The sequence below is a fragment of the Mercenaria mercenaria genome, chromosome 15 (genome assembly GCF_021730395.1).
Source record: "Mercenaria mercenaria strain notata chromosome 15, MADL_Memer_1, whole genome shotgun sequence".
Taxonomy (NCBI): Eukaryota; Metazoa; Mollusca; class Bivalvia; order Venerida; family Veneridae; genus Mercenaria; species Mercenaria mercenaria.
Genome location: NC_069375.1, coordinates 44,955,267 through 44,976,253, shown reverse-complemented (window position 1 = coordinate 44,976,253; position 20,987 = coordinate 44,955,267). Strand labels below are relative to the sequence as shown.

Here is a 20,987-nt window from a genome sequence, read left to right as displayed (position 1 = left end):
GACAAGGTGAGCTTTTGTGATCGCGCAGCGTCCGTCGTCCGTCCGTCCGTGCGTGCGTCCGTCAGTGCGTGCGTAAACTTTTGCTTGTGACCACTCTAGAGGTCACATTTTTCATGGGATCTTTATGAAAGTTGGTCAGAATGTTCACTTTGATGATATCTAGGTTAAGTTCGAAACTGGGTCACGTGCGGTCAAAATCTAGGTCAGTAGGTCTAAAAATAGAAAAACCTTGTGACCTCTCTAGAGGCCATATATTTCAAAAGATATTCATGAAAATTGGTCAGAATGTTCACCTTGATGATATCTAGGTCAAGTTCGAAACTGGGTCACGTGCCATCAAAAACTAGGTCAGTAGGTCAAATAATAGAAAAACCTTGTGACCTCTCTAGAGGCCATATTTTTCATGGGATCTTTATGAAAGTTGGTCAGAATGTTCATCTTGATGATATCTAGGTCAAGTTCGAAACTGGGTCACGTGCCATCAAAAACTAGGTCAGTAGGTATAAAAATAGAAAAACCTTGTGACCTCTCTAGAGGCCATATATTTCACAAGATCTTCATGAAAATTGGTCAGAATGTTCAACTTGATGATATCTAGGTCAAGTTCGAAACTGGGTCACGTGCCTTCAAAAACTAGGTCAGTAGGTCAAATAATAGAAAAACCTTGTGACCTTTCTAGAGGCCATATTTTTCATGGGATCTTTATGAAAATTGGTCAGAATGTTCACCTTGCTGATATCTAAGTCAATTTCGAAAGTGGGTCATGTGCCTTCAAAAACTAAGTCAGTAGGTCAAATAATAGAAAAACCTTGTGACCTCTCTAGAGGCCATATTTTCCATGGGATCTGTATGAAAGTTGGTCTGAATGTTCATCTTGATGATATCTAGGTCAAGTTCGAAAGTGGGTCACGTGCCTTCAAAAACTAGGTCAGTAGGTCAAATAATAGAAAAACCTTGTGACCTCTCTAACGCCATATTTTTCAATGGATCTCCATAAAAATTGGTCAGAATGTTCATCTTGATGATATCTAGGTCAAGTTCGAAAGTGGGTCACGTGCCATCAAAAAGTAGGTCAGTAGGTCAAATAATGAAAAAACGTTGTGACCTCTCTAGAGGCCATATTTTTCATGGGATCTGTATGAAAGTTGGTCTGAATATTTATCTTGATGATATCTAGGTCAAGTTTGAAACTGGGTCAACTGCGATCAAAAACTAGGTCAGTAGGTCTTGAAATAGAAAAACCTTGTGTCCTTTCTAGAGGCCATACCCTTGAATGGATCTTCATGAAAATTGGTCAGAATGTTCACCTTGATGATATCTAGGTCAAGTTTGAAACTGGGTCACGTGCCTTAAAAAACTAGGTCAATAGGTCAAATAATAGAAAAACCTTGTGACCTCTCTAGAGACCATATTTTTCAATGGATCTTCATGAAAATTGGTCAGAATTTTTATCTTGATAATATCTAGGTCTAGTTCAAAACTGGGTCACATGAGCTCAAAAACTTGGTCACTATGTCAAATAATAGAAAAAACGACGTCATACTCAAAACTGGATCATGTGGGAAGAGGTGAGCGATTCAGGACCATCATGGTCCTCTTGTTAGTTAATGTGACATATTATAAATTCCTACAAGATATTGGCAATAACTCTTTAAGTTCATAAAATTCATTGAAAATGACCATTCATATATTCTCCCAATCTTACATGTGAATATAATGTTGTTCCACTGTTTTTCATTTCTTTATATAATAACAATATTAAACACAATGTAAGCATAATATTCACTAAGACTGAATATCAAGGCTGATTTACAGAGAAAAGGCATGTTGATATGTGACCAAATTTCTTATTTTATGTCAGTATTGAATGCATTCTCGTGCAGTGTTGTTATATTTTCTGGTCCTTTGATCTACCCTTCCTCTTTTAGCTAGGTTTTATCAGTTATCAAAACAACAGTCTTAAAGTGCCGTGTCATGGATGCAAAAATATTGCGGTCTATACTATGCGATGTGTGTGTGGGGTGGGGGTGGGGGCACCAGTTAAGTACGAAGTCGTAATCGCGAGGTGCGTAGTGCCGAGATGGTTTAGGCATGTGATTTTGGCCCTCATCTCCTGTAGAGAGAGGGGGGTCAGGGGGATCTCCCCCAATGAATTGTTTTATATACAGGTATGAAGTCATGGCCTCTTGTGCATTTTCTGGTCTAAAGTTTAATATACCCAGGAGGGAGTAGCCGCATCATTTAAGCCAGTTCAGGGGACTCCCCATGGAAATATTTGAAATACAGGTATGAAATGGCGGCGTCTGATGCATTTTTTTCAGTCTAAATTTATTCCCATCACTTTAGGGGGTAAAGAGAATCTCCCCCTGGAAAATGTTGAAATACTGGTATTAAATGATGGTCTCTGAAGCATATTTTGAGTCTAAATTGTGAGAAATATTTCTTTGCCCAAAGAGTCGGGTGCAACTTTGATGACTATTATAGGTAATTTGTTAGGAACTTGGGGGTAGCGCGTGGCACGGGCCCCCATGGCCTGGCCCTGAATCCGGGCCTCGGTTACTCTTAAAGACTTTATTAGATGTTTCAAAATAATGTATTTATCTTCTGTATTATATTTTATCAAGCAAATATATATTTCTGACATCATGATTTCTGTTACTTCTTGAAAGCTTGATTGAATTTGATGACAGTTTAACATATTCAGTACTTAGTAAGCTTTGAAAAGTACTTTTGCCAACGTATTAGGGTTATTAAGGTTAGTGTTCTCACTAGACTAACTCCTAGACTATGATATATATTTTTTTTACATTTTTATGATTTCATGTTGTTGAGCCAGTCTACATGCTATGTCCAATATCATATGATAATTTTAACATCAGTCCTCTTAGAAAATCTCTAGAATAGACTGGCTTTTGTCTCTATGAACATAAAAAAAAAAAAAAATCATAGCATAGAAATATCTTAATTATCAGTCTAGTGGCTAGTCTATGTTCTCACCTATGACATTGATCTTGAAGCACAGTACGTATCATTATGCTTAAGGTTTTGGTAATATTTCTTAGAATCCCTAGAAATTGTCAATAGTCATAACTTTGTGTTCTGGATGATTAGAATAAATAATTAACATACAGATTTTTCTGTTCTTCCAATTTGGATCATGACATAATTATATGATTCTTTACATAATGTGTTTTATTAAATGCATGAATGACTACATACATTTCTGATATCATGACTTGACTAATGATAGTGATGTGTGTTTGACAAATATTTTGACAAAGAATTACGTACACTTTTGTCATAACTCCAAAACGAAAAAATGTACTAAAAATCTCTCTTCTAAAATTTATTTCATTCATTTACAAAATTTGAAGCGTGTGTACCTATTGACAGCGCTATTGAAATCAGAAATAGGTAAGGTTTGGAAACAGGGAAAAGTGTCTTAGTGCCATTTTAATTTCTGTCATGTTACGTGTTTTCAAAGAGTTTTTGACATCTTATTTTTTAAAGTTTTGATAAGCTTTGTACAAAATTATGTATCGTTATACAATTTCTGTGAAGACAAGTGTATAATGTATAAATTCTGTATGTATTACATATTGACATAACCAGTCAGTGAACTTACTTACACAAATGTGCCCCAGCAGATACATATTATATTTGTGCATTTGAATTTCAGTGGAATTAAACATGTTTTTGGTTGCCCCACCTCATCTTTTACTTGTTATTTAATTTGACGAAACTTTTAAATTCTATTCTCATGCAGACAATAGATAAAAAGTGAAAGTATATCGATACTTTACAATTTTAAGTGTGTTATATTTCTAAATAAAATTTTATGTACAAAAGCCATGCAATTTTGGATCACCCCTTGTACATAATTATAATTATGACTATTAGAAACATTTGTATTGGCTGGCAACTTATAAATTTCGTCTCACTATTTTGTCATTCCTCAGTATATTGATATCAGTAAATCAGTATTTTTCCTACATATGTTTTCAGAATAAAACCAGATATAAAGGTAACATATTTAAAAGTGTTGTTAGATAAGAAAAACAGCAATACTTGACAAATACGTTTGTAAGGCTCATACCTACAGCATTAATTTTAACTAAATGCAACTTATTTTTGAAATATCTTATAAATATAATGATACATTAGAATAAGTGTAGTAAAATGGTAACGTAAAATATGTAAAATAAGTTGCATATACATGTAGTCTTTCCTCAAAGTAAACCAATAACAAAGAAATATAATTTTATGCTATTAAAACGTTTTGTTCATGTTTTGCAGCAAAATTCACAGTGATTTATCTGCCTAAATTTAAAATCTTTCAAATAATTTGAAATAATATAACAGGTTTAATGAAAAGGTAACGTAACTTGAATAAAGTATGCTACATATTGATTTTTTCTTCAGTGATGTGTTTAAGAAATATTGTCATATAATGCAGTTCACATAATCACAAATTTATTTGTATTATGTTTAAAATGATGTACAAGTAATGTACATGTTGAGTGAATTTACAGAGGGTCAATTTACCCCACCCACCTAGCCTTGCCTTTATTCCACAATAATGCCAAAAATGTTTGTATTACAGGTAAAACCAATAAAACATAAATCAAATTAGACTATAAAACAGTGTTGGTAATACTTCGTTGCTTAATCTTCTGGAAAAAATAGATTCAATGTGTTGATAAAAAATCAATGACAATATTTTGCCCATTTTACAATTATAAATGCGCATATTTTATACAAAAGTTGATATTTCCTGCAAAAACCTTATTTGGGTATATAGTCCAATATGTTTGCAATACTAATCAATAAAAAAAACAAGAAATAACCTTACTTTCCATATTCTAATACACTTTTTACAAAACTAGTGCAATTGTCATAAAGCTTGGTAGCCATGTGGCGGCCATCTTGAATTTTGGCCGCCATATTGATTTTGAGGTTGGGGTCTCGATCAAATATCAAAGGCAATATGTCAAACTATAATCATGCAAGGCGGTTTGCTTGTAGAATTATCTGAACGATTCGGCCAATTTTAAGCTCTAAGCACTCTAACTAAAATTGGAATGTCACCATAAGACCTATAATTGTGTTGTAGTGACATTACTCGACAACAAAAAAAACAAAACTATTTCCTAAATTCTTATTGATGGACATGTCTAAACTCATAGATTGTAACTTATCACTGTATTTCAACAGATTCTAAATTTCCTTTGATATTTACATAATTACCTCTAGATATATAGTTTGTGTATTCCAGCAGCTTTCATAATGTATAAAACATATCTAAAATTTACTGGGCAGCTAGAGATTAAACATTGCATCATATTTTCAGCTATACCTAAACATCCACTACCATTTGCTGCTAGGAATATGTTTTATGATGAGCGCTGGATGGAGAAACAGGAACGTGGATTTGTCAACTGGCTCAATTTTATACTGACACCACCAGAAGAACATCAAGGCAGTGATGTTAAAGTCAAAGGTTAGTATGCCAATCATATAACTAGCAACATCCTGACGAGTGTGTGCGGCATAGTAAAAGGGTCATTCATTTCACATTTAATTTACTTCTCAATTTATTTGTTTTATATGAGATCATAATTATATGCCTCGGGAGGTCAAATGGTTATTTTGGAGTTACTTTATGTCTGAAATATTTGTATCCATCTGGTTGCCTATCACTGTCGGAATCAGCAGATACATATGTACCACTTTGTGATATCTTGTTAGTTTGTTTTTTATATATTGTGAGAAAAGCATACTATTTAAAATTTATATATATTTCATATTAGAGAGAACCTTCAAGTTCTAGAGAAAGTAAAATTTGCCTATTGTTTGTGGACTGTAAATATTTCATTTTGTTAAAAGCACTTAAAATTGCAAAAGCTGTAGTTTGATCTAGACCAAATCTATGACAGGATTTTTTTCTTTATTTTGTAAGGTCAAAATATAAGTTTACACATTATCTGCAGGTCTGCAGGGTTTGTAATCAGACTTTTTCAGTTTTTAAGGTATTTAAATAATTATAATTATGTACATATAATAATTTATATGCAGCTGTAACTCGTAGGATTTTTTCATGTAAGAAAATTTCAAAAAAAAATTTTTTTAACATATTACAAACAAAAATGTTGGATTTATGCTGACTAAGATTTTAGAACAGGGTCAAAATTTAGACCTGACCTTTTGTCCAAACTTAATGACATACACAATTATGCACTTATTTTGTCGATTCTAATTTAGTCAGATGTCCATTGTCTGTCAAACTTCATGGAAATGCCTTAATGATGATAAGTTGAGAGCAGGTGAATGCTATAGGAAGACATTCTGTGATCATACATCATAAAAGCATCATTTACAGGGATGGCATTGAATTAAATATGAATGTTTCAGTTGATGCAGGGAAGCTGACACTAGATATTGAAAAAGGCAGGACTAGACTAGCACCCACCAATGAGATACTTTCTTTCCGCACATATTCCGCCCACAGAAAGCTGAACAGGCTGCGTAAGTCTGCATGCCGGTTGTTCCAGTCGGAGTCGGTAAGACGGGTCATCCAGAAAGTTGAGGAAGAGGTGGAGAATAAACGGCTGTTGGTACGGAAAGACAAAATGCTACATGCAGATGTTGGAGCTAAACAAAAAGTCCTAGATATGTTGCTGTCTTATAACCCTCTATGGTTGAGGATGGGTCTTGAGGTATTTATAACGATTTACCATTTCTTCAGAAGTTTGAAAATATTTACTGACCTATTGTTTTCTTTTGTGCCAGCCAGCCCAATTATCTCAATAAAGGGGAGTTTTGTGCTTGCTGCACCCAATGAGGAGGCTGTATCTATCTAGGATATATAAATTAGCTGTTCTACCTATGTGCCTAACCTTTTCAGGAAATTATGCCTGCATAGGAACTTCAGGGGGGTCTTCCCCCAATTGTAAAAGCTGCAAATTCATCATATGACCTGAAAGGCATCTCGGTGTTTGATTTTAATTCTGTCCCTTTGTATTCTTTTAGACGATCTATGGAGAGGTGGTTCCGCTGCAGTGTAACACAGATGTGTACGGTTTGTCACAGTTTATAGTCGTTCGAGTCCTTGCCAGTCCTGATATAGCTGACGAGTATGCACATCCCACAGTCCCACACTTATACAGAGATGGTAGGTATCCTCAGAGAGCATTATCTGAGTAAAGTATGTAATCACTTTGACTAAAGGATATAAGACATGTAGATCTTTTTAGCATGAGAAATGGTCAGACATTGCTATTAACAGACTTACAGTTGAGTTTTTTAAGCATAAAAATATTTATTCATTTTGAGTGTTCAATATCCACTATCCATAGAGAGTATAAATTAGAATCTCGCCTGGATAGAGATGGATTGAAAATATAAAAAACAACCTTTAAAGTTGGGCTATGAAGTGAAATCTTTGAACAGCATTAAGTCTTTATCCTATACTTTTTCCTGTCTATATTGACCTTTCCAGTGTGACTGTACCCTTTTCTGTACGCCTGAAAAAACACAATTCTTTTAGTACATTTAAGTCTCTCATCAGCTTTTGGGTTATACAGACCCCATTATATGCTCCAGAAACAGATAAATTTGAAACCCATTTTATGCAGGTTATGCAGAGGCGACAGCCCAGCATACACTGAAAAGATTCCTTATGTTGGTGTATTTCCTCGACCAGGCTAAACAGCACACACTCATTGATCACAACCCTTGTCTCTTCTGTAAGAACTCCGATATAAAGGTAAGATACTATAGTTAAAAACTATTCAGTCATTGACAGGTATTTCATTGAAATGATAAATGCAGTAGCATTATGTAGTTTTATATGCCAAGTTTTTTCTCTAACACGGAAGTTTTCTTGGCTGAGTAGTTAAGGTTGCTGACTTAAAATCACTTGCCCTGTGGGTTCAAACCATCATTTAGAATGTAAAATTCCAACATGTGTGGAAGTCATTTAGCTGCCTTAAGGAAGGTTGGTGGTTCTACCTAAGTACCCGAGGGGTACTTCTGGTCTTTCTCCACCACCAGAAGTTGAGACGTTGCCATATGACCTAAAAGTTGTATTGACGTGACTTAAGACCCAGCCAAAACATAAGTAAAATTTGCCTTAACCCTATAAATCTTATTTTTCACAGAGCTCTTCATTTTGAAATGTTTGTTAATCAAAACTCTAGCAATTTATTTTCGGGAATTGCTTTCCAGACCAGTAAGGACATGTTGCTGCAGTTTTCTAGAGACTATCTGTCTGGTGAGGGTGATATCACACGACATCTTGGTTACCTTGGATACAGGGTCACATACTCGCAAACAGCACTTGATGAGTTTGACTTTGCAGTGAAAAGCCTCGGGACAGACCTTAGGGATGGACTTAGACTCGCGTAAGTAATTGTCATAGGCAGGTATGGTTGTTCTTATCTGTATATGTGGCATTATTGATTTAACAAAAACTGTTTATGACTAATACTTGATGAAGGATTTCAGAAGTTACATTTTGATTTGTAGAAGTGTGTTTAAAAAAATTTTCATTAGCAGTTTTAAATGGTGAGTATCAAATGCTATACTGACACTTAAAATCAGTTTATACATATGCACCTGTGCAGAAAATTTGTTTAATGTCATATCATTCTTTTCTATAACAGTCGTGTGATGGAGGTCATCTGTGACAAAGCTGAGCTTAGAAAAAGTTTACGTGCACCAGCCATAAGTCGGCTACAGAAAATTCACAATTTGGAGGTAGTGTTTAAAACACTTGAACAACAGAGTATTGATACAGGTAACTGAGGGAACTACAAATATATATACTTTGTGTACTTTATTTCCTTTACTCATTCTTGTAGGTAATCTGACAGCCTTGCTTAGGCTACAAATAATACTTTGCTGCAAAAATTCCATTCAGTTAAGAATGATAAATCTGAATAATGTCCAATGGATCGCCAAAGGTTCTTCAGCATTGAAAACTTGAAAGTAGCTGTTACACTTATACTGTGTTGACATGATTTAACTTAAGGTATTGGGTTCATAATGACAATTGGCAGATTCCATTTGATTACCTATTCTCAAATGCCACATCAGTTTGTTTTGAACAGTCATTTTTGTCAGATGACTTTCCGTCATCAGGCCTACAGAATCACAGAAATGGCTAATTAATTCCATTATCAGTCAGGGGTGTAACTGTTTCAAGTTATCACAGTTTATAACCCATTTGAGTTATTGCGTTTACTTTCGTAACTTGTTTCAGTTATCACAGGCCTCCTAGTGAAACCTTTAAAACCTTTAAAAACCTTTAATTTCAGAGCAAACCTTTAAAACCTTTAAATCTTCTGAAAAACCTTTAAAACGGCCAAATAGCCTGTAATTTTCACTTAAAACCTATATTTTTGTTCAGACTGCTTGCCGTGCCAGTTTAAAGCAAGTAATGGTTATACTACTGTATTTCTTCCCCCCCTTTTAAGTGTTGTTATTAGGATACTGCTTGTGTATCTTTCATATTGAGTTTTTCAGAATGCTGTTGTGTTCACCAGGCCACATACATGTAGATGTTTGCAGTAGTGTTCACCAGACCATGGGTGTTTCATGTATTCAGCATAAGGTACCATGGAGCTGAATGCTTGAAATGGTCTGGTGACATGATGTTTACACTATGGTAACAGTGGACAAGGTCTGGTGAAGATACAGCATTCTGAACAAAGTTGATGTAGACACCACAATAATAATAAAGACTTTATTTAACGAGGCAGCATACTTGCCGAAGCAATCTTCCGTATGGGCCTCAACGTAATAACATGATACATTTTACATATTTACAACATGGTATGACAACATAAATAAAGAACAAAACAGATACATTTTACAAAACCAGAAGTACAGAAAAAATTCCATAAGGACCTAAACATAATAACATAGTACATTTTACATATTAACAACATGAACAAAGAACAAAACAGATAGATTTTACATAATCAACAGCATAGAATAAAAACAATATATTACAATGTATAAAACAGGAACCATATACAAAATAGGTGATATAAATGTGCAGTGAAAGTAGGTATACCCATTAAGTTAGGTATGTATATCAATCATAATGTATAATTCAAACAGTATGAGATAATATCAAACATGCCTTTTTCTGATATCTGGTTTTAGAGTGTGGGTTTCCATATATAAATGAACTTTTTTTTAGTAAATACCTATATATATTATGTGTTTTCAACGAGAATTTCGACAAAAATAGTCTTTATTTACTCTTTATTTTTTAATATTTTACACTAAAAGGCCTTTATTTCCATAGATTGGAGCCTTTTTAAAAACCTTTATTTTTGTTCAGGCCTGCTAGGAGGCCTGTTATCATAAAATATTACAAAGCCCTCCTGTGTCAATTCCTCATTTTGAATGTGACTAATGCAATTATTTCCTGAATCCTTGGCCTTTTATCTTTCCAGCTATTTTTTTATGCAAGGCTGATAAAGTCTTATGCAAATGGTTTTAAAGCTATAAAACTCCCCATTAACATCCCATTATGTTCATCAGGTCATGATCAGACTAAAAGAGAATTTGATTAACCACAGTTTGCTACTAATAACACTTTAAAGGTCACTTTGTAAGAACAGCAGAAAGGCTTTTTTTAGCTCACCTGTCACAAAGTGACAAGGTGAGCTTTTGTGATCGTGCGGTGTCCGTCCGTCCGTCCGTAAACTTTTGCTTGTGACCTCTCTAGAGGTCACATTTTTCATGGGATCTTTATGAAAGTTGGTCAGATTGTTCATCTTGATGATATCTAGGTCAAGTTTGAAACTGGGTCACGTGCCGTCAAAAACTAGGTCAGTAGGTCTAAAAATAGAAAAACCTTGTGACCTCTCTAGAGGCCATATATTTCATAAGATCTTCATGAAAAATGGTCAGAATATTCATCTTGATGATATCTAGGTCAAGTTCGAAACTGGGTCACGTGCCATCAAAAACTAGGTCAGTAGGTCTAAAAATAGAAAAACCTTGTGACCTCTCTAGAGGCCATATATTTCACAAGATCTTCATGAAAATTGGTCAGAACGTTGACCTTGATGATATTTAGGTCAAGTTGGAAACTGGGTCACGTGCCATCAAAAACTAGGTCAGTAGGTCAAATAATAGAAAAAACTTGTGACCTCTCTAAAGGCCATATTTTTCACGGGATCTGTATGAAAATTGGTCTGAATGTTCATCTTGATGATTTCTAGGTCAAGTTCGAAACTGGGTCACGTGCAGTCAAAAACTAGGTCAGTAGGTCTAAAAATAGAAAAACCCTGTGACCTCTCTAGAGGCCATGTATTTCATGAGATCTTCATGAAAATTGGTCAGAATGTTCACCTTGATGATATCTAGGTCAAGTTCGAAAGTGGGTTACGTGCCGACAAAAACTAGGTCAGTAGGTCAAATAATAGAAAAACCTTGTGACCTCTGTAGAGGCCATATTTTTCATGGGATCTGTATGAAAGTTGGTCTGAATGTTCATCTTGATGATATCTAGGTCAAGTTTAAAAGTGGGTCACGTGCCATCAAAAACTAGGTCAGTAGGTCAAATAATAGAAAAACCTTGTGACCTCTCTAAAGACCATATTTTTCAGGGGATCTGTATGAAAATTGGTCTGAATGTTCATCTTGATGATATCTAGGCCAAGTTCGAAACAGGGTCATGTGCAGTCAAAAACTAGGTCAGTATGTCTAAAAATAGAAAAACCTTGTGACCTCTCTAGAGGCCATACTTGTGAATGGATCTCCATAAAAATTGGTCAGAATGTTCACCTTGATGATATCTAGGTCAAGTTGAAACTGGGTCATGTGCCATCAAAAACTAGGCCAGTAGGTCAAATAATAAAAAATCCTTGTGACCTCTCTAGAGGCCATACCTTTCATGAGATCTGTATGAAAGTTGGTTTGAATGTTCATCTTGATGATATCTAGGTTAAATTTGAAACTGGGTCAACTGCGGTCAAAAACTAGGTCAGTAGGTCTAAAATTATTAAAATCTTTTGACCTCTCTAGAGGCCATATTTTTCAATGGCTCTTCATGAAAATTGATATGAATGTTCACCTTGATGATATCTAGGTCAATTTCGAAACTGGGTCACGTGCGGTCAAAAACTAGGCCAGTAGGTATAAAAATAGAAAAACCTTGTGACCTCTCTAGAGGCCATATTTTTCATGAGATCTTCATGAAAATTAGTGAGAATGTTCACCTTGATGATATCTAGATAAAGTTCAAAAGAGGGTCACGTACCTTCGAAAATTAGGCCAATAGGTCAAATAATAGAAAAACCTTGTGACCTCTCTAGAGAACATATTTTTCAGCGGATCTTCATGAAAATTGGTCAGAATTTTTTATCTTGATAATATCTAGGTCAAGTTCAAATCTGGGTCACATGAGCTCAAAAACTAGGTCACTATGTCAAATAATAGAAAAAAACGATGTCATACTCAAAACTGGGTCATGTGGGAAGAGGTGAGCGATTCAGGACCATCATGGTCCTCTTGTTTGAATAACTTACCTGGGTTATCTATATTTTATAACTAGTACAGGTTATAAAATGCTTGAAAAAGTAACTGAAATAGGTTACATAACTTAAAACAGTTACACCCCTGACTGATTATATATCCACAACCTTAAATCCAATTAAGAAAATATCTTATTCTAGGTAAAAATGCACTTTAGTTTTGCAGAAGGATTATTTGCTAAAACAAGTAAATCATCTTGAATTTTAGGTAACGTTACAACCCGTGATGTTGTTGATGGACACAGGGAGAAAACGCTGTCATTGTTGTGGACAATCATCCTACACTATCAGGTTGCCATGGTGATAAATGTAGAACAGATCAAGGAGGAGGTACAGATTCTTGAGAGGAGTTTGCGACTGAAGAAACAGTTACATAAACTTATAAACCTGCAAACTGGTGAGATTTTAGAGCTTATTTGCCTAATGTTCTGCTGTGATTTAGTAATAGAATATTCAAAAGTTACTCCCAGCCAACTGTATAAGCTAGATGTTTCATATTTCTACCTGTTAGTTTTCGAAGTAATATGTTGGAAGCATAATTTGACTTAATCTATGCATTCAAGCTAGTTCACAAGCATCAGAGTAAAAATTTCCATTCCATGTGAAGGTGTAGCTATTCAGTTTTATATCAACAAGATGTAGTAATCACAAAATTAGCATCAGAAAGATTGTAAATAAAGTATGCATGCTTTATGGTTTATCAGAGAACCTACTAAAACATACTGTGAAATCATTAATATTTGTGGGGACTAATTTTCGTGGTTGAGTCGATCCACAAAATTTAATCCCAACGAACAAGTAAAAATGTTCAAAAGTTGAAATCCACAAATTCATATCCCACGAAATTGCCGTTTTGATCAAAACCACAATATTTCATGCCCATGAAATTAAATGATTTTACAGTATATTGATCAGTGGAAATAATTGTATTTTAATACGAGCAAAATCAGGTCGGTACTGCTATATTTTATTATATTTTTATGTACTTTTTTTAGATGTCACATCTCAGAGGAGAGAATCTGAGGGTCCAGATCTACATACGCAAGATGAGAGACTGAACTTACTAATGAAATGGTGTAGAGCTGTTTGTGCATTTTATGATATCAAGGTATGTCAGCACGATATATTCATAGTGAAAAGCCTGAACATTAAATGAAAACAAGAATGCCAGCCACAAGCATAAAGTTTGTCCAGCAAAAGTGATTTGTCAGACTGAAAACATGCAAGGTTGCTGACTTTGAAAAGCTTGCCCCTAAAACACTGAGGGTTCAAATCCGTGCTTGGATAGTAGAATTTTTTTAAGTTAGAGCCATCAATGGTTCTTCCTGTGCCTGAAAGTACAAACTGGCACCATGGATCCATCAAGAAAAGCCGGAAAGTTACCATATGATCTATACTTGTGTCAGTAAACCAAACAAACAAATAATGTTCATCATTCACATCTTTTTGTATTGGAATACCCCACGTTCACATGTTCTTGCTAGATACAGATATAGCGACATAGTGACTTCCTTACAGATCTTTGCATTAAGTTTAATTTTGGTCTGTTGACTGCCAGAAGGTGCTATCAGCCTTCTTATTTCATATGCTGATAGCACCTTCTGGCAGTCAACAGACGTTAAATAAATAAATATAATGCATAGTTCAACAAATTTGTGTTTGGGATGATGATGATTTTAATTTCATGAGTAAATAAATTGTGTTCAGATATTTAAGATATTATGCATCATTATTTACAGGTAGAGAACTTTACTGTGTCATTCTCTGATGGGAGAGCACTCTGCCATATTTTACACTACTACCACCCAGGATTACTCCCCTTATCCCACATAAAGCATGAAACATCTATGACCCACCTAGAGAGCATGGAGAAGAACTGCCAGCAAAATATGAACTGTAGTTTAAACGACAGTGTCAACTCTTCTGCTGTCTTTGGAGGTTTGTGGATTTATTTTTTGTACCAGAGAGGAAGCAAACAGAGAAACAAAAACAAAGTTTTACAACTGAAGTCATAGGGTTCTGTAGTCAAATAGCTTGTTTAGATGTTCAGGATTTTTAGCTTGAAGAATAGGTAGAGCTGTTGGACTCGTCTGTGTGTTGGAGTACACGTCAGCGTCTTGATTTGGTTAAGTTTTGTATGTAAGCTGATATTTCAGTAATTATTTGTGGGAATGAATTGAAAATTCACACACTTATTCACTTTGATAACAGGTTCCATAACTCTTTTTTGCATTTTTAGCTCGACTATTCATAGAATAGTGAGCTATTGCACTCGCCCATGCGTCGGCGTCCGCGTCCGCGTCCCGATTTTGGTTAAGGTTTTGTATGTAAGCTGGTATTCTCATACACTTGTGGGAATGGTTGAAACTTCACACACTTTTCACTGAGAAAACTGTCCTTACATTGCAAGGTTCCATACTCTATTTGCTTTTTTAAATTTGCCCCTTTTTCGACTTAGAATGTTGGTTAAGGTTTTGGGATGTAAGTGGTATCTCAGTACTTACTAATGGGAATGGATTGAACTTCACATACTGTTCACTATCATGATCTGCATCCACTAAGCAAGTCCATAACTCTACTCTCTTTTTTTTCAAATTATGCCCCTTTTCGACTTAGCAGTTTTTGGTTTATTTTTGTATGTAATCTGATATCTCAGTATCCACTAATTGAATGGAATGAAACTTCACACACTTGTTTCCTGTCATGATCTAACATGCATGTGAAGGTCCCATACTCTACTTGGCATTTTTACAAATTATGCCCTTTGATTAGCAGTGTTTTGTTAGTTTTGTATGTAAGCTGGTATCTCAGTATCCACAAATTGGAAGGATGGAAACTTCACACACTTGTTCACTGTCTGATATGACATGCAGTCCAGAGGTTCAAACTCTCTTTGCATTTTTACAAATTATGCCCCTTTTTCAACTTTTGTATTCATTCAATTGACAAGTCTGTTGAATAGTCGAGCGTTGCTGTCCTCAGACAGCTCTTGTTTTTTACCAAATTATCCCCCTTTTTCTATGTAGCAATTTTTGGTTAAATTTTTGTCAGTAAGCTGGTATCTTAGTACCCATTAATGGAAATGGACTGAAACTTCACACACTTGTTCACTGTAATGATCTGACTTGCAGTGCACAGGTTTCATAGCTCTATGTTGCAGTTAGACAAATTTATGCCCCCTTTTTGCCTTGTAATCAATCAATTGACAAGGCTGTTGAATAGTTGAGCATTGCAGCTGTTGTTCCGACAGGTTTTGTTCAGTTTCGAAGGTATCATTTAATATGTTTAATTATGTTTGTCCAACTATAATTATTATAGAAGTTTTTTCCTGCCAAAAAAAAAAAATCAAAACCTTTTTTTCCTCGACATTTTTCTGTACTTTCCTCAAAACTGGAAAGTTGCTATTGACATCATTTCTCTTCATCGCATTATTAAAACATAACTGTGTTAGAAGTAGATACAGAATAAATATTGTACATCAGTGTGTGAAAAAAAGCATGTCACACAATTTTTAAATATTGTAGATGTGGCAGACCCAGCAGTGTATGAACAATTGCTAGCTAATGAAAAAGAAAACTTCAAACTGCTTTCTGAAAAGGTATGTTCATATCATTGTATAGTATAAAATATTTATACTGCACAGTGCCGTATGCATATAACGTATGACACTGCACTTGGAGTTTATGAGTCCAAGTCTCACTTGGAACAGTATCTGACTGAGCTATCTACAGTCTCTTCCATATGGCCATTAGTGTAAGCATATGAGCTCCTCGTAATTCCATGGAAACGGTCCATCCTTAAAAAAACAAATTCAGCTAAAAATCATATACATTTTTCGCTGAATGGACAGTGCTTTACAAAGTTGTCTAACAGAACTTTACAATTGAAACTAATGTATTTTTTGGGTAAAAAATTGTCCTTGTTCTGCAGGACGAACGCTACCCTCCAGAGCTGAATTCTACATGTATTTGTTAACAGATGAGTGGACTTGCAGAGCCCTGATAGATAATATTGATGTACCACTCTGATACTGAATTTTAACAAAGTTTTTTACTTGAGTTTTTCACTTGATGAAGAATGATATTATGTATTTCGTCTAAATAAGTATTTAAAAGCAGTTAGTTTTAATTCTCAATCATTGTTTTACAGGTGAAGGAGTTAGGTGGTATTCCACTGATGTTACGCTGGTCAGACATGTCTAATACTATACCAGATGAGAAAGTTGTGGTCACATACCTGATGTATCTATGTGCCAGATTGCTGGATATCAGACATGAGTCACGTGCTGCTAGAGTCATACAGCACGCCTGGAGAGTACACAGATTGAGGAAAATACAAGCTGAATATGAGGTAAAAAAAAATTTTTTTAATAACAAAAAATGTCACATCTTTGGACAGGAGATGCACAGGCCTTGAAAAGTGCTTGAAATGGATGCTAGTCCTTAACACTCCTTTGAAAAGAATAAAATCTGAAATTGGAAGAAAACTGTTTAAATTCCTACCAGAACTGCTTGAATTTCTATCAAAACTTCTTGAAAAATGGTCATGTCAGCAACTTATTATACGCCCGAAGGGACGTATTATGTTATGACGCTGGTGTCCGTCTGTCCCGTTAGCAATTTCGTGTCCGCTCTGTAACTCTTGAACCCCTTGAAGGATTTCAAAGAAACTTTACACAAACGTTCACCACACCGAGACGATGTGCAGAGCGCAGGTTTTGGATGTCTCGCTTCAAGGTCAAGGTCACACTTAGGAGTCAAAGGTCATATCAGTTTGTTTCGTGTCCGCTCTGTAACTCTTGAACCTCTTGAAGGATTTCAAAGAAACTTGACACAAATGTTCACCACACCAAGACGACGTGCAGAGCCCATGTTCCGGATGACTTGCTTCAAGGTCAAGGTCACACTTAGGGGTCAAAAGTCATACCAGTTTGTTTCGTGTTCGCTCTGTAACTCTTGAACTGCTGGAAGGATTTCAAAGAAACTTGGCAGAAATGTTCACCACATTGTAACGATGTGCAGAGAGCATGTTCCGGATGACTCGCTTCAAGGTCAAGGTGACACTTAAGAGTCAAAGGTCATATATGACTTTGCTTTGTGTATATTGCTCTGCATTGCAGTGCTCTTGTTTTTATTTGGCAGATCTCTTTTAAGCTCACCTGAGCAATGCTCAGGTGAGTTTTTCTGATCGCTCGATGTCCGGTGTCTGTCTGTCGTCTGTCTGTCCGTCAACATTTAGCTTGTGTATGCGATAGAGGCTGTATTTTTCAACTGATCTTCATGAATATTGGTCAGAATGATAACCTTGATGAAATCTAGGCCGAGTTCGAAAATGGGTCATCTCGGATCAAAAACTAGGTCACTAGGTCAAATCAAAGAAAAACCTTGTGTATGCGATAGAGACTGTATTTTTCAATTAATCTTCATGAGTATTGGTCAGAATGATAACCTTGATGAAATCTAGGCCGAGTTCGAAAATGGGTCATCTCGGGTCAAAAACTAGGTCGCTAGGTCAAATCAAAGAAAAACCTTGTGTATGCGATAGAGGCTGTATTTTTCAACTGATCTTCATGAATATTGGTCAGAATTATTGCGTTGATGAAATCTAGGTCGAGTTCGAAAATGGGTCATCTCGGGTCAAAAACTAGGTCACTAGGTCAAATCAAAGATAAACCTTTTGTATGCGATAGAGGCTGTATTTTTCAATTGATCTTCATGAATTTTGGTCAGAATGATTACCTTGATGAAATCTAGGTCAAGTTCAAAACTGGGTCATGTGCGGTCAAAAACTAGGTCATTAGGTCTAAAAATAGAAAAACCTTGTGACCTCTCTAGAGGCCATAATTTTCAATGGATCTTCATGAAAAATGGTCAGAATGTTCACCTTGATGATATCTAGGTCAAGTTCGAAACTGGGTCACGTGGGGTCAAAAACTAGGTCATTAGGTCTAAAAATAGAAAAACCTTGTGACCTCTCTAGAGGCCATATTTCTCAATGTATCTTCATTAAAATTGGTCAGAATGTTCACCTTGATGATATCTAGGTCAAGCTCGAAACTGGGTCACGTGGGGTTAAAAACTAGGTCAGTAGATCTAAAAATAGAAAAACCTTGTGACCTCTCTAGAGGCCATATTTTTCATGAGATCTTCATGAATATTGGTCAGAATGTTCACCTTGATGATATCTAGGTCAAGTTCGAAACTGGGTCATGTAGGGTCAAAAACTAGGTCAGTAGGTCTAAAAATAGAAAAACCTTGTGACCTCTCTAGAGGCCATATTTCTCAATGGATCTTCATGAAAGTTGGTCAGAATGTTCACCTTGATGATATCTAGGTAAAATCTAAACTGGGTCACGTGCGGTCAAAAACTAGGTCAGTAGGTCTAAAAATAGAAAAACCTAGTGACCTTTCTAGAGGCCATATTTTTCAATGGATCTTCATGAAAATTAGTCAGAATGTTTACCTTGATGATATCTAAGTCATGTTCGAAACTGGATCACGTGGGGTTAAAAACTAGGTCAGTAGATCTAAAAATAGAAAAACCTTGTGACCTCTCTAGAGGCCATATTTTTCATGAGATCTTCATGAATATTGGTCAGAATGTTCACCTTGATGATATCTAGGTCAGATTTGAAACTGGGTCAGGTGGGGTCAAAAACTAGGTCAGTAGGTCTAAAAATAGAAAAACCTTGTGACCTCTCTAGAGGCCATATTTCTCAATGGATCTTCATGAAAATTGGTGAGAATGTTCAGCTTGATGATATCTAGGTCAGGTTTGTAACTGGGTCACGTGCGGTCAAAAAATAGGTCAGTAGGTCGAAAAATTGAAAACCTTGTGACCTCTCTAGAGGCCATATTTTTTACGAGATCTTCATGAAAATTGGTGAGAATGTTGACCTTGATGATATCTAGGTCAAGTTTAAAAGTGGGTCACGTGCCTTCAAAAACTAGGTCATTAGGTCAAATAATAGAAAAACCTTGTGACCTCTCTAGAGGCCATATTTTTCAATGGATCTTCATGAAAATTGGTCAGAATGTTTTATCTTGATGATATCTAGGTCACATGTGCTCAAAAACTAGGTCACTATGTCAAATAATAGAAATAACGACGTCATACTCAGTTCAACACTGGGTCATGTGGGGATAGGTGAGCGATTCAGGACCATCATGGTCCTCTTGTTTATAATTACAATAATTTTTTTTTGAATTACTTCCCTTTTATGTTACTATAAATAGCTTATTTTGAAACTTTTTTATTATTGGCCGTAGGGAAAAGCCGAGACCACTTTTCTGTGGTACAACATGGATGGTACCTCGAATTTTAAGTCGTATTTTTACATACCTGTACCTTATAAGGATTTTTTTGTAGACTTTGAATATTTTTTTTGTGGACTTACATTTGTTTTTTGAAGTTTTCCTTTTGTTGTTCCAGTCCATTGGGGCTACAACAGTCAAGTTCTTAAAATTTTGCTCCCATCCTAGGATGTAAGCCTTCGGGCGTATATTGCCCCGCTTGGCGGGGCTCTTGTTTTATTGAAGGTATAGATTTTAGAAAGAAATGAAGATAATTTGATAGAAAATAATGAGTTATGATAACTTAAGAAATGATTTATAGCAAAAGAGTGCTTTATCGCTATTTATGCACGATGGGCATTTATACGTCAGGCGTAATAATTGCACGAGGGCACAGCCCAAGTAAAATTATTTGTACAACGTATTACCGCCCAAGTGTATAAATAGTGTTAAAACACTCTTGCTATAAATCATTTCGATTCTAATATGCCCTTAATCTAAAACAGTATATAAAATATAGAAGCGCTCTTTCTTGGTCGCAACAAAAGCTTTGACGTCACCGCACGTTAACGTGACGTCATTCTAGCATAAGAGTGTTTCAACAGCGACATGCATATTAGAATTAGTGGTTAAGATGTAACAGTAAATGTCTATAAATCGAGCTAAATAAAGTCTGATCTACCGTTGTAGGTGAAAGGTAAAGCTGTATTGGTGATTCAACGTGCTGTGAGAAGATTCCTACAGAGTAGGAGGCAGAAGCACCAACAGGCAGCTGCACTGTGTATACAGAAAGTGTGGAGGGGACACCAAGCCAGGTCCGAGGCCAGGAAACTTCGGCGTGAAAAGATCTTACAGCAACAGATGCATGCCGTTAGAATTGTACAGGTACAGTGTTTAAATTTACTATTTAGATAATGTATAGGTAAAAAAATTACTACATGTATTATTTATTAATGAGTGGTCCTGTTTTTGTCCTCCAAAATTTTTGGCGGTGCACTCAGATTTGCCCTTGTAGGTCAGTCCATCTGTCTGTTTGTCTTTCAATTAATCTGAATTGTGTTGTGCATATTATATAGAAAAAATATTTGACCTAGAATCATTGAACTTCGTAGGATTGTTATTCAGCATGTGCAGTTGTGCA

The 20,987-nt window shown here is 35.6% G+C and overlaps 1 protein-coding gene across 1 annotated transcript in view; it reads left to right on the top strand.

Moving 5' to 3' along the window:
* LOC123553514 (abnormal spindle-like microcephaly-associated protein homolog) overlaps nucleotides 1–20,987 on the top strand; it is a 41,183-nt gene that overhangs the window by 8,107 nt on the left and 12,089 nt on the right. The window contains exons 5-16 of the mRNA XM_053524219.1: nucleotides 5,351–5,500; nucleotides 6,412–6,716; nucleotides 7,030–7,171; nucleotides 7,635–7,765; nucleotides 8,227–8,402; nucleotides 8,664–8,797; nucleotides 12,763–12,951; nucleotides 13,550–13,662; nucleotides 14,294–14,492; nucleotides 16,079–16,152; nucleotides 16,704–16,904; nucleotides 20,537–20,731. Of these exons, the coding sequence (XP_053380194.1) occupies nucleotides 5,351–5,500; nucleotides 6,412–6,716; nucleotides 7,030–7,171; nucleotides 7,635–7,765; nucleotides 8,227–8,402; nucleotides 8,664–8,797; nucleotides 12,763–12,951; nucleotides 13,550–13,662; nucleotides 14,294–14,492; nucleotides 16,079–16,152; nucleotides 16,704–16,904; nucleotides 20,537–20,731 (2,009 nt within the window). The remainder of the gene's footprint in view (nucleotides 1–5,350; nucleotides 5,501–6,411; nucleotides 6,717–7,029; nucleotides 7,172–7,634; nucleotides 7,766–8,226; nucleotides 8,403–8,663; nucleotides 8,798–12,762; nucleotides 12,952–13,549; nucleotides 13,663–14,293; nucleotides 14,493–16,078; nucleotides 16,153–16,703; nucleotides 16,905–20,536; nucleotides 20,732–20,987) is intronic.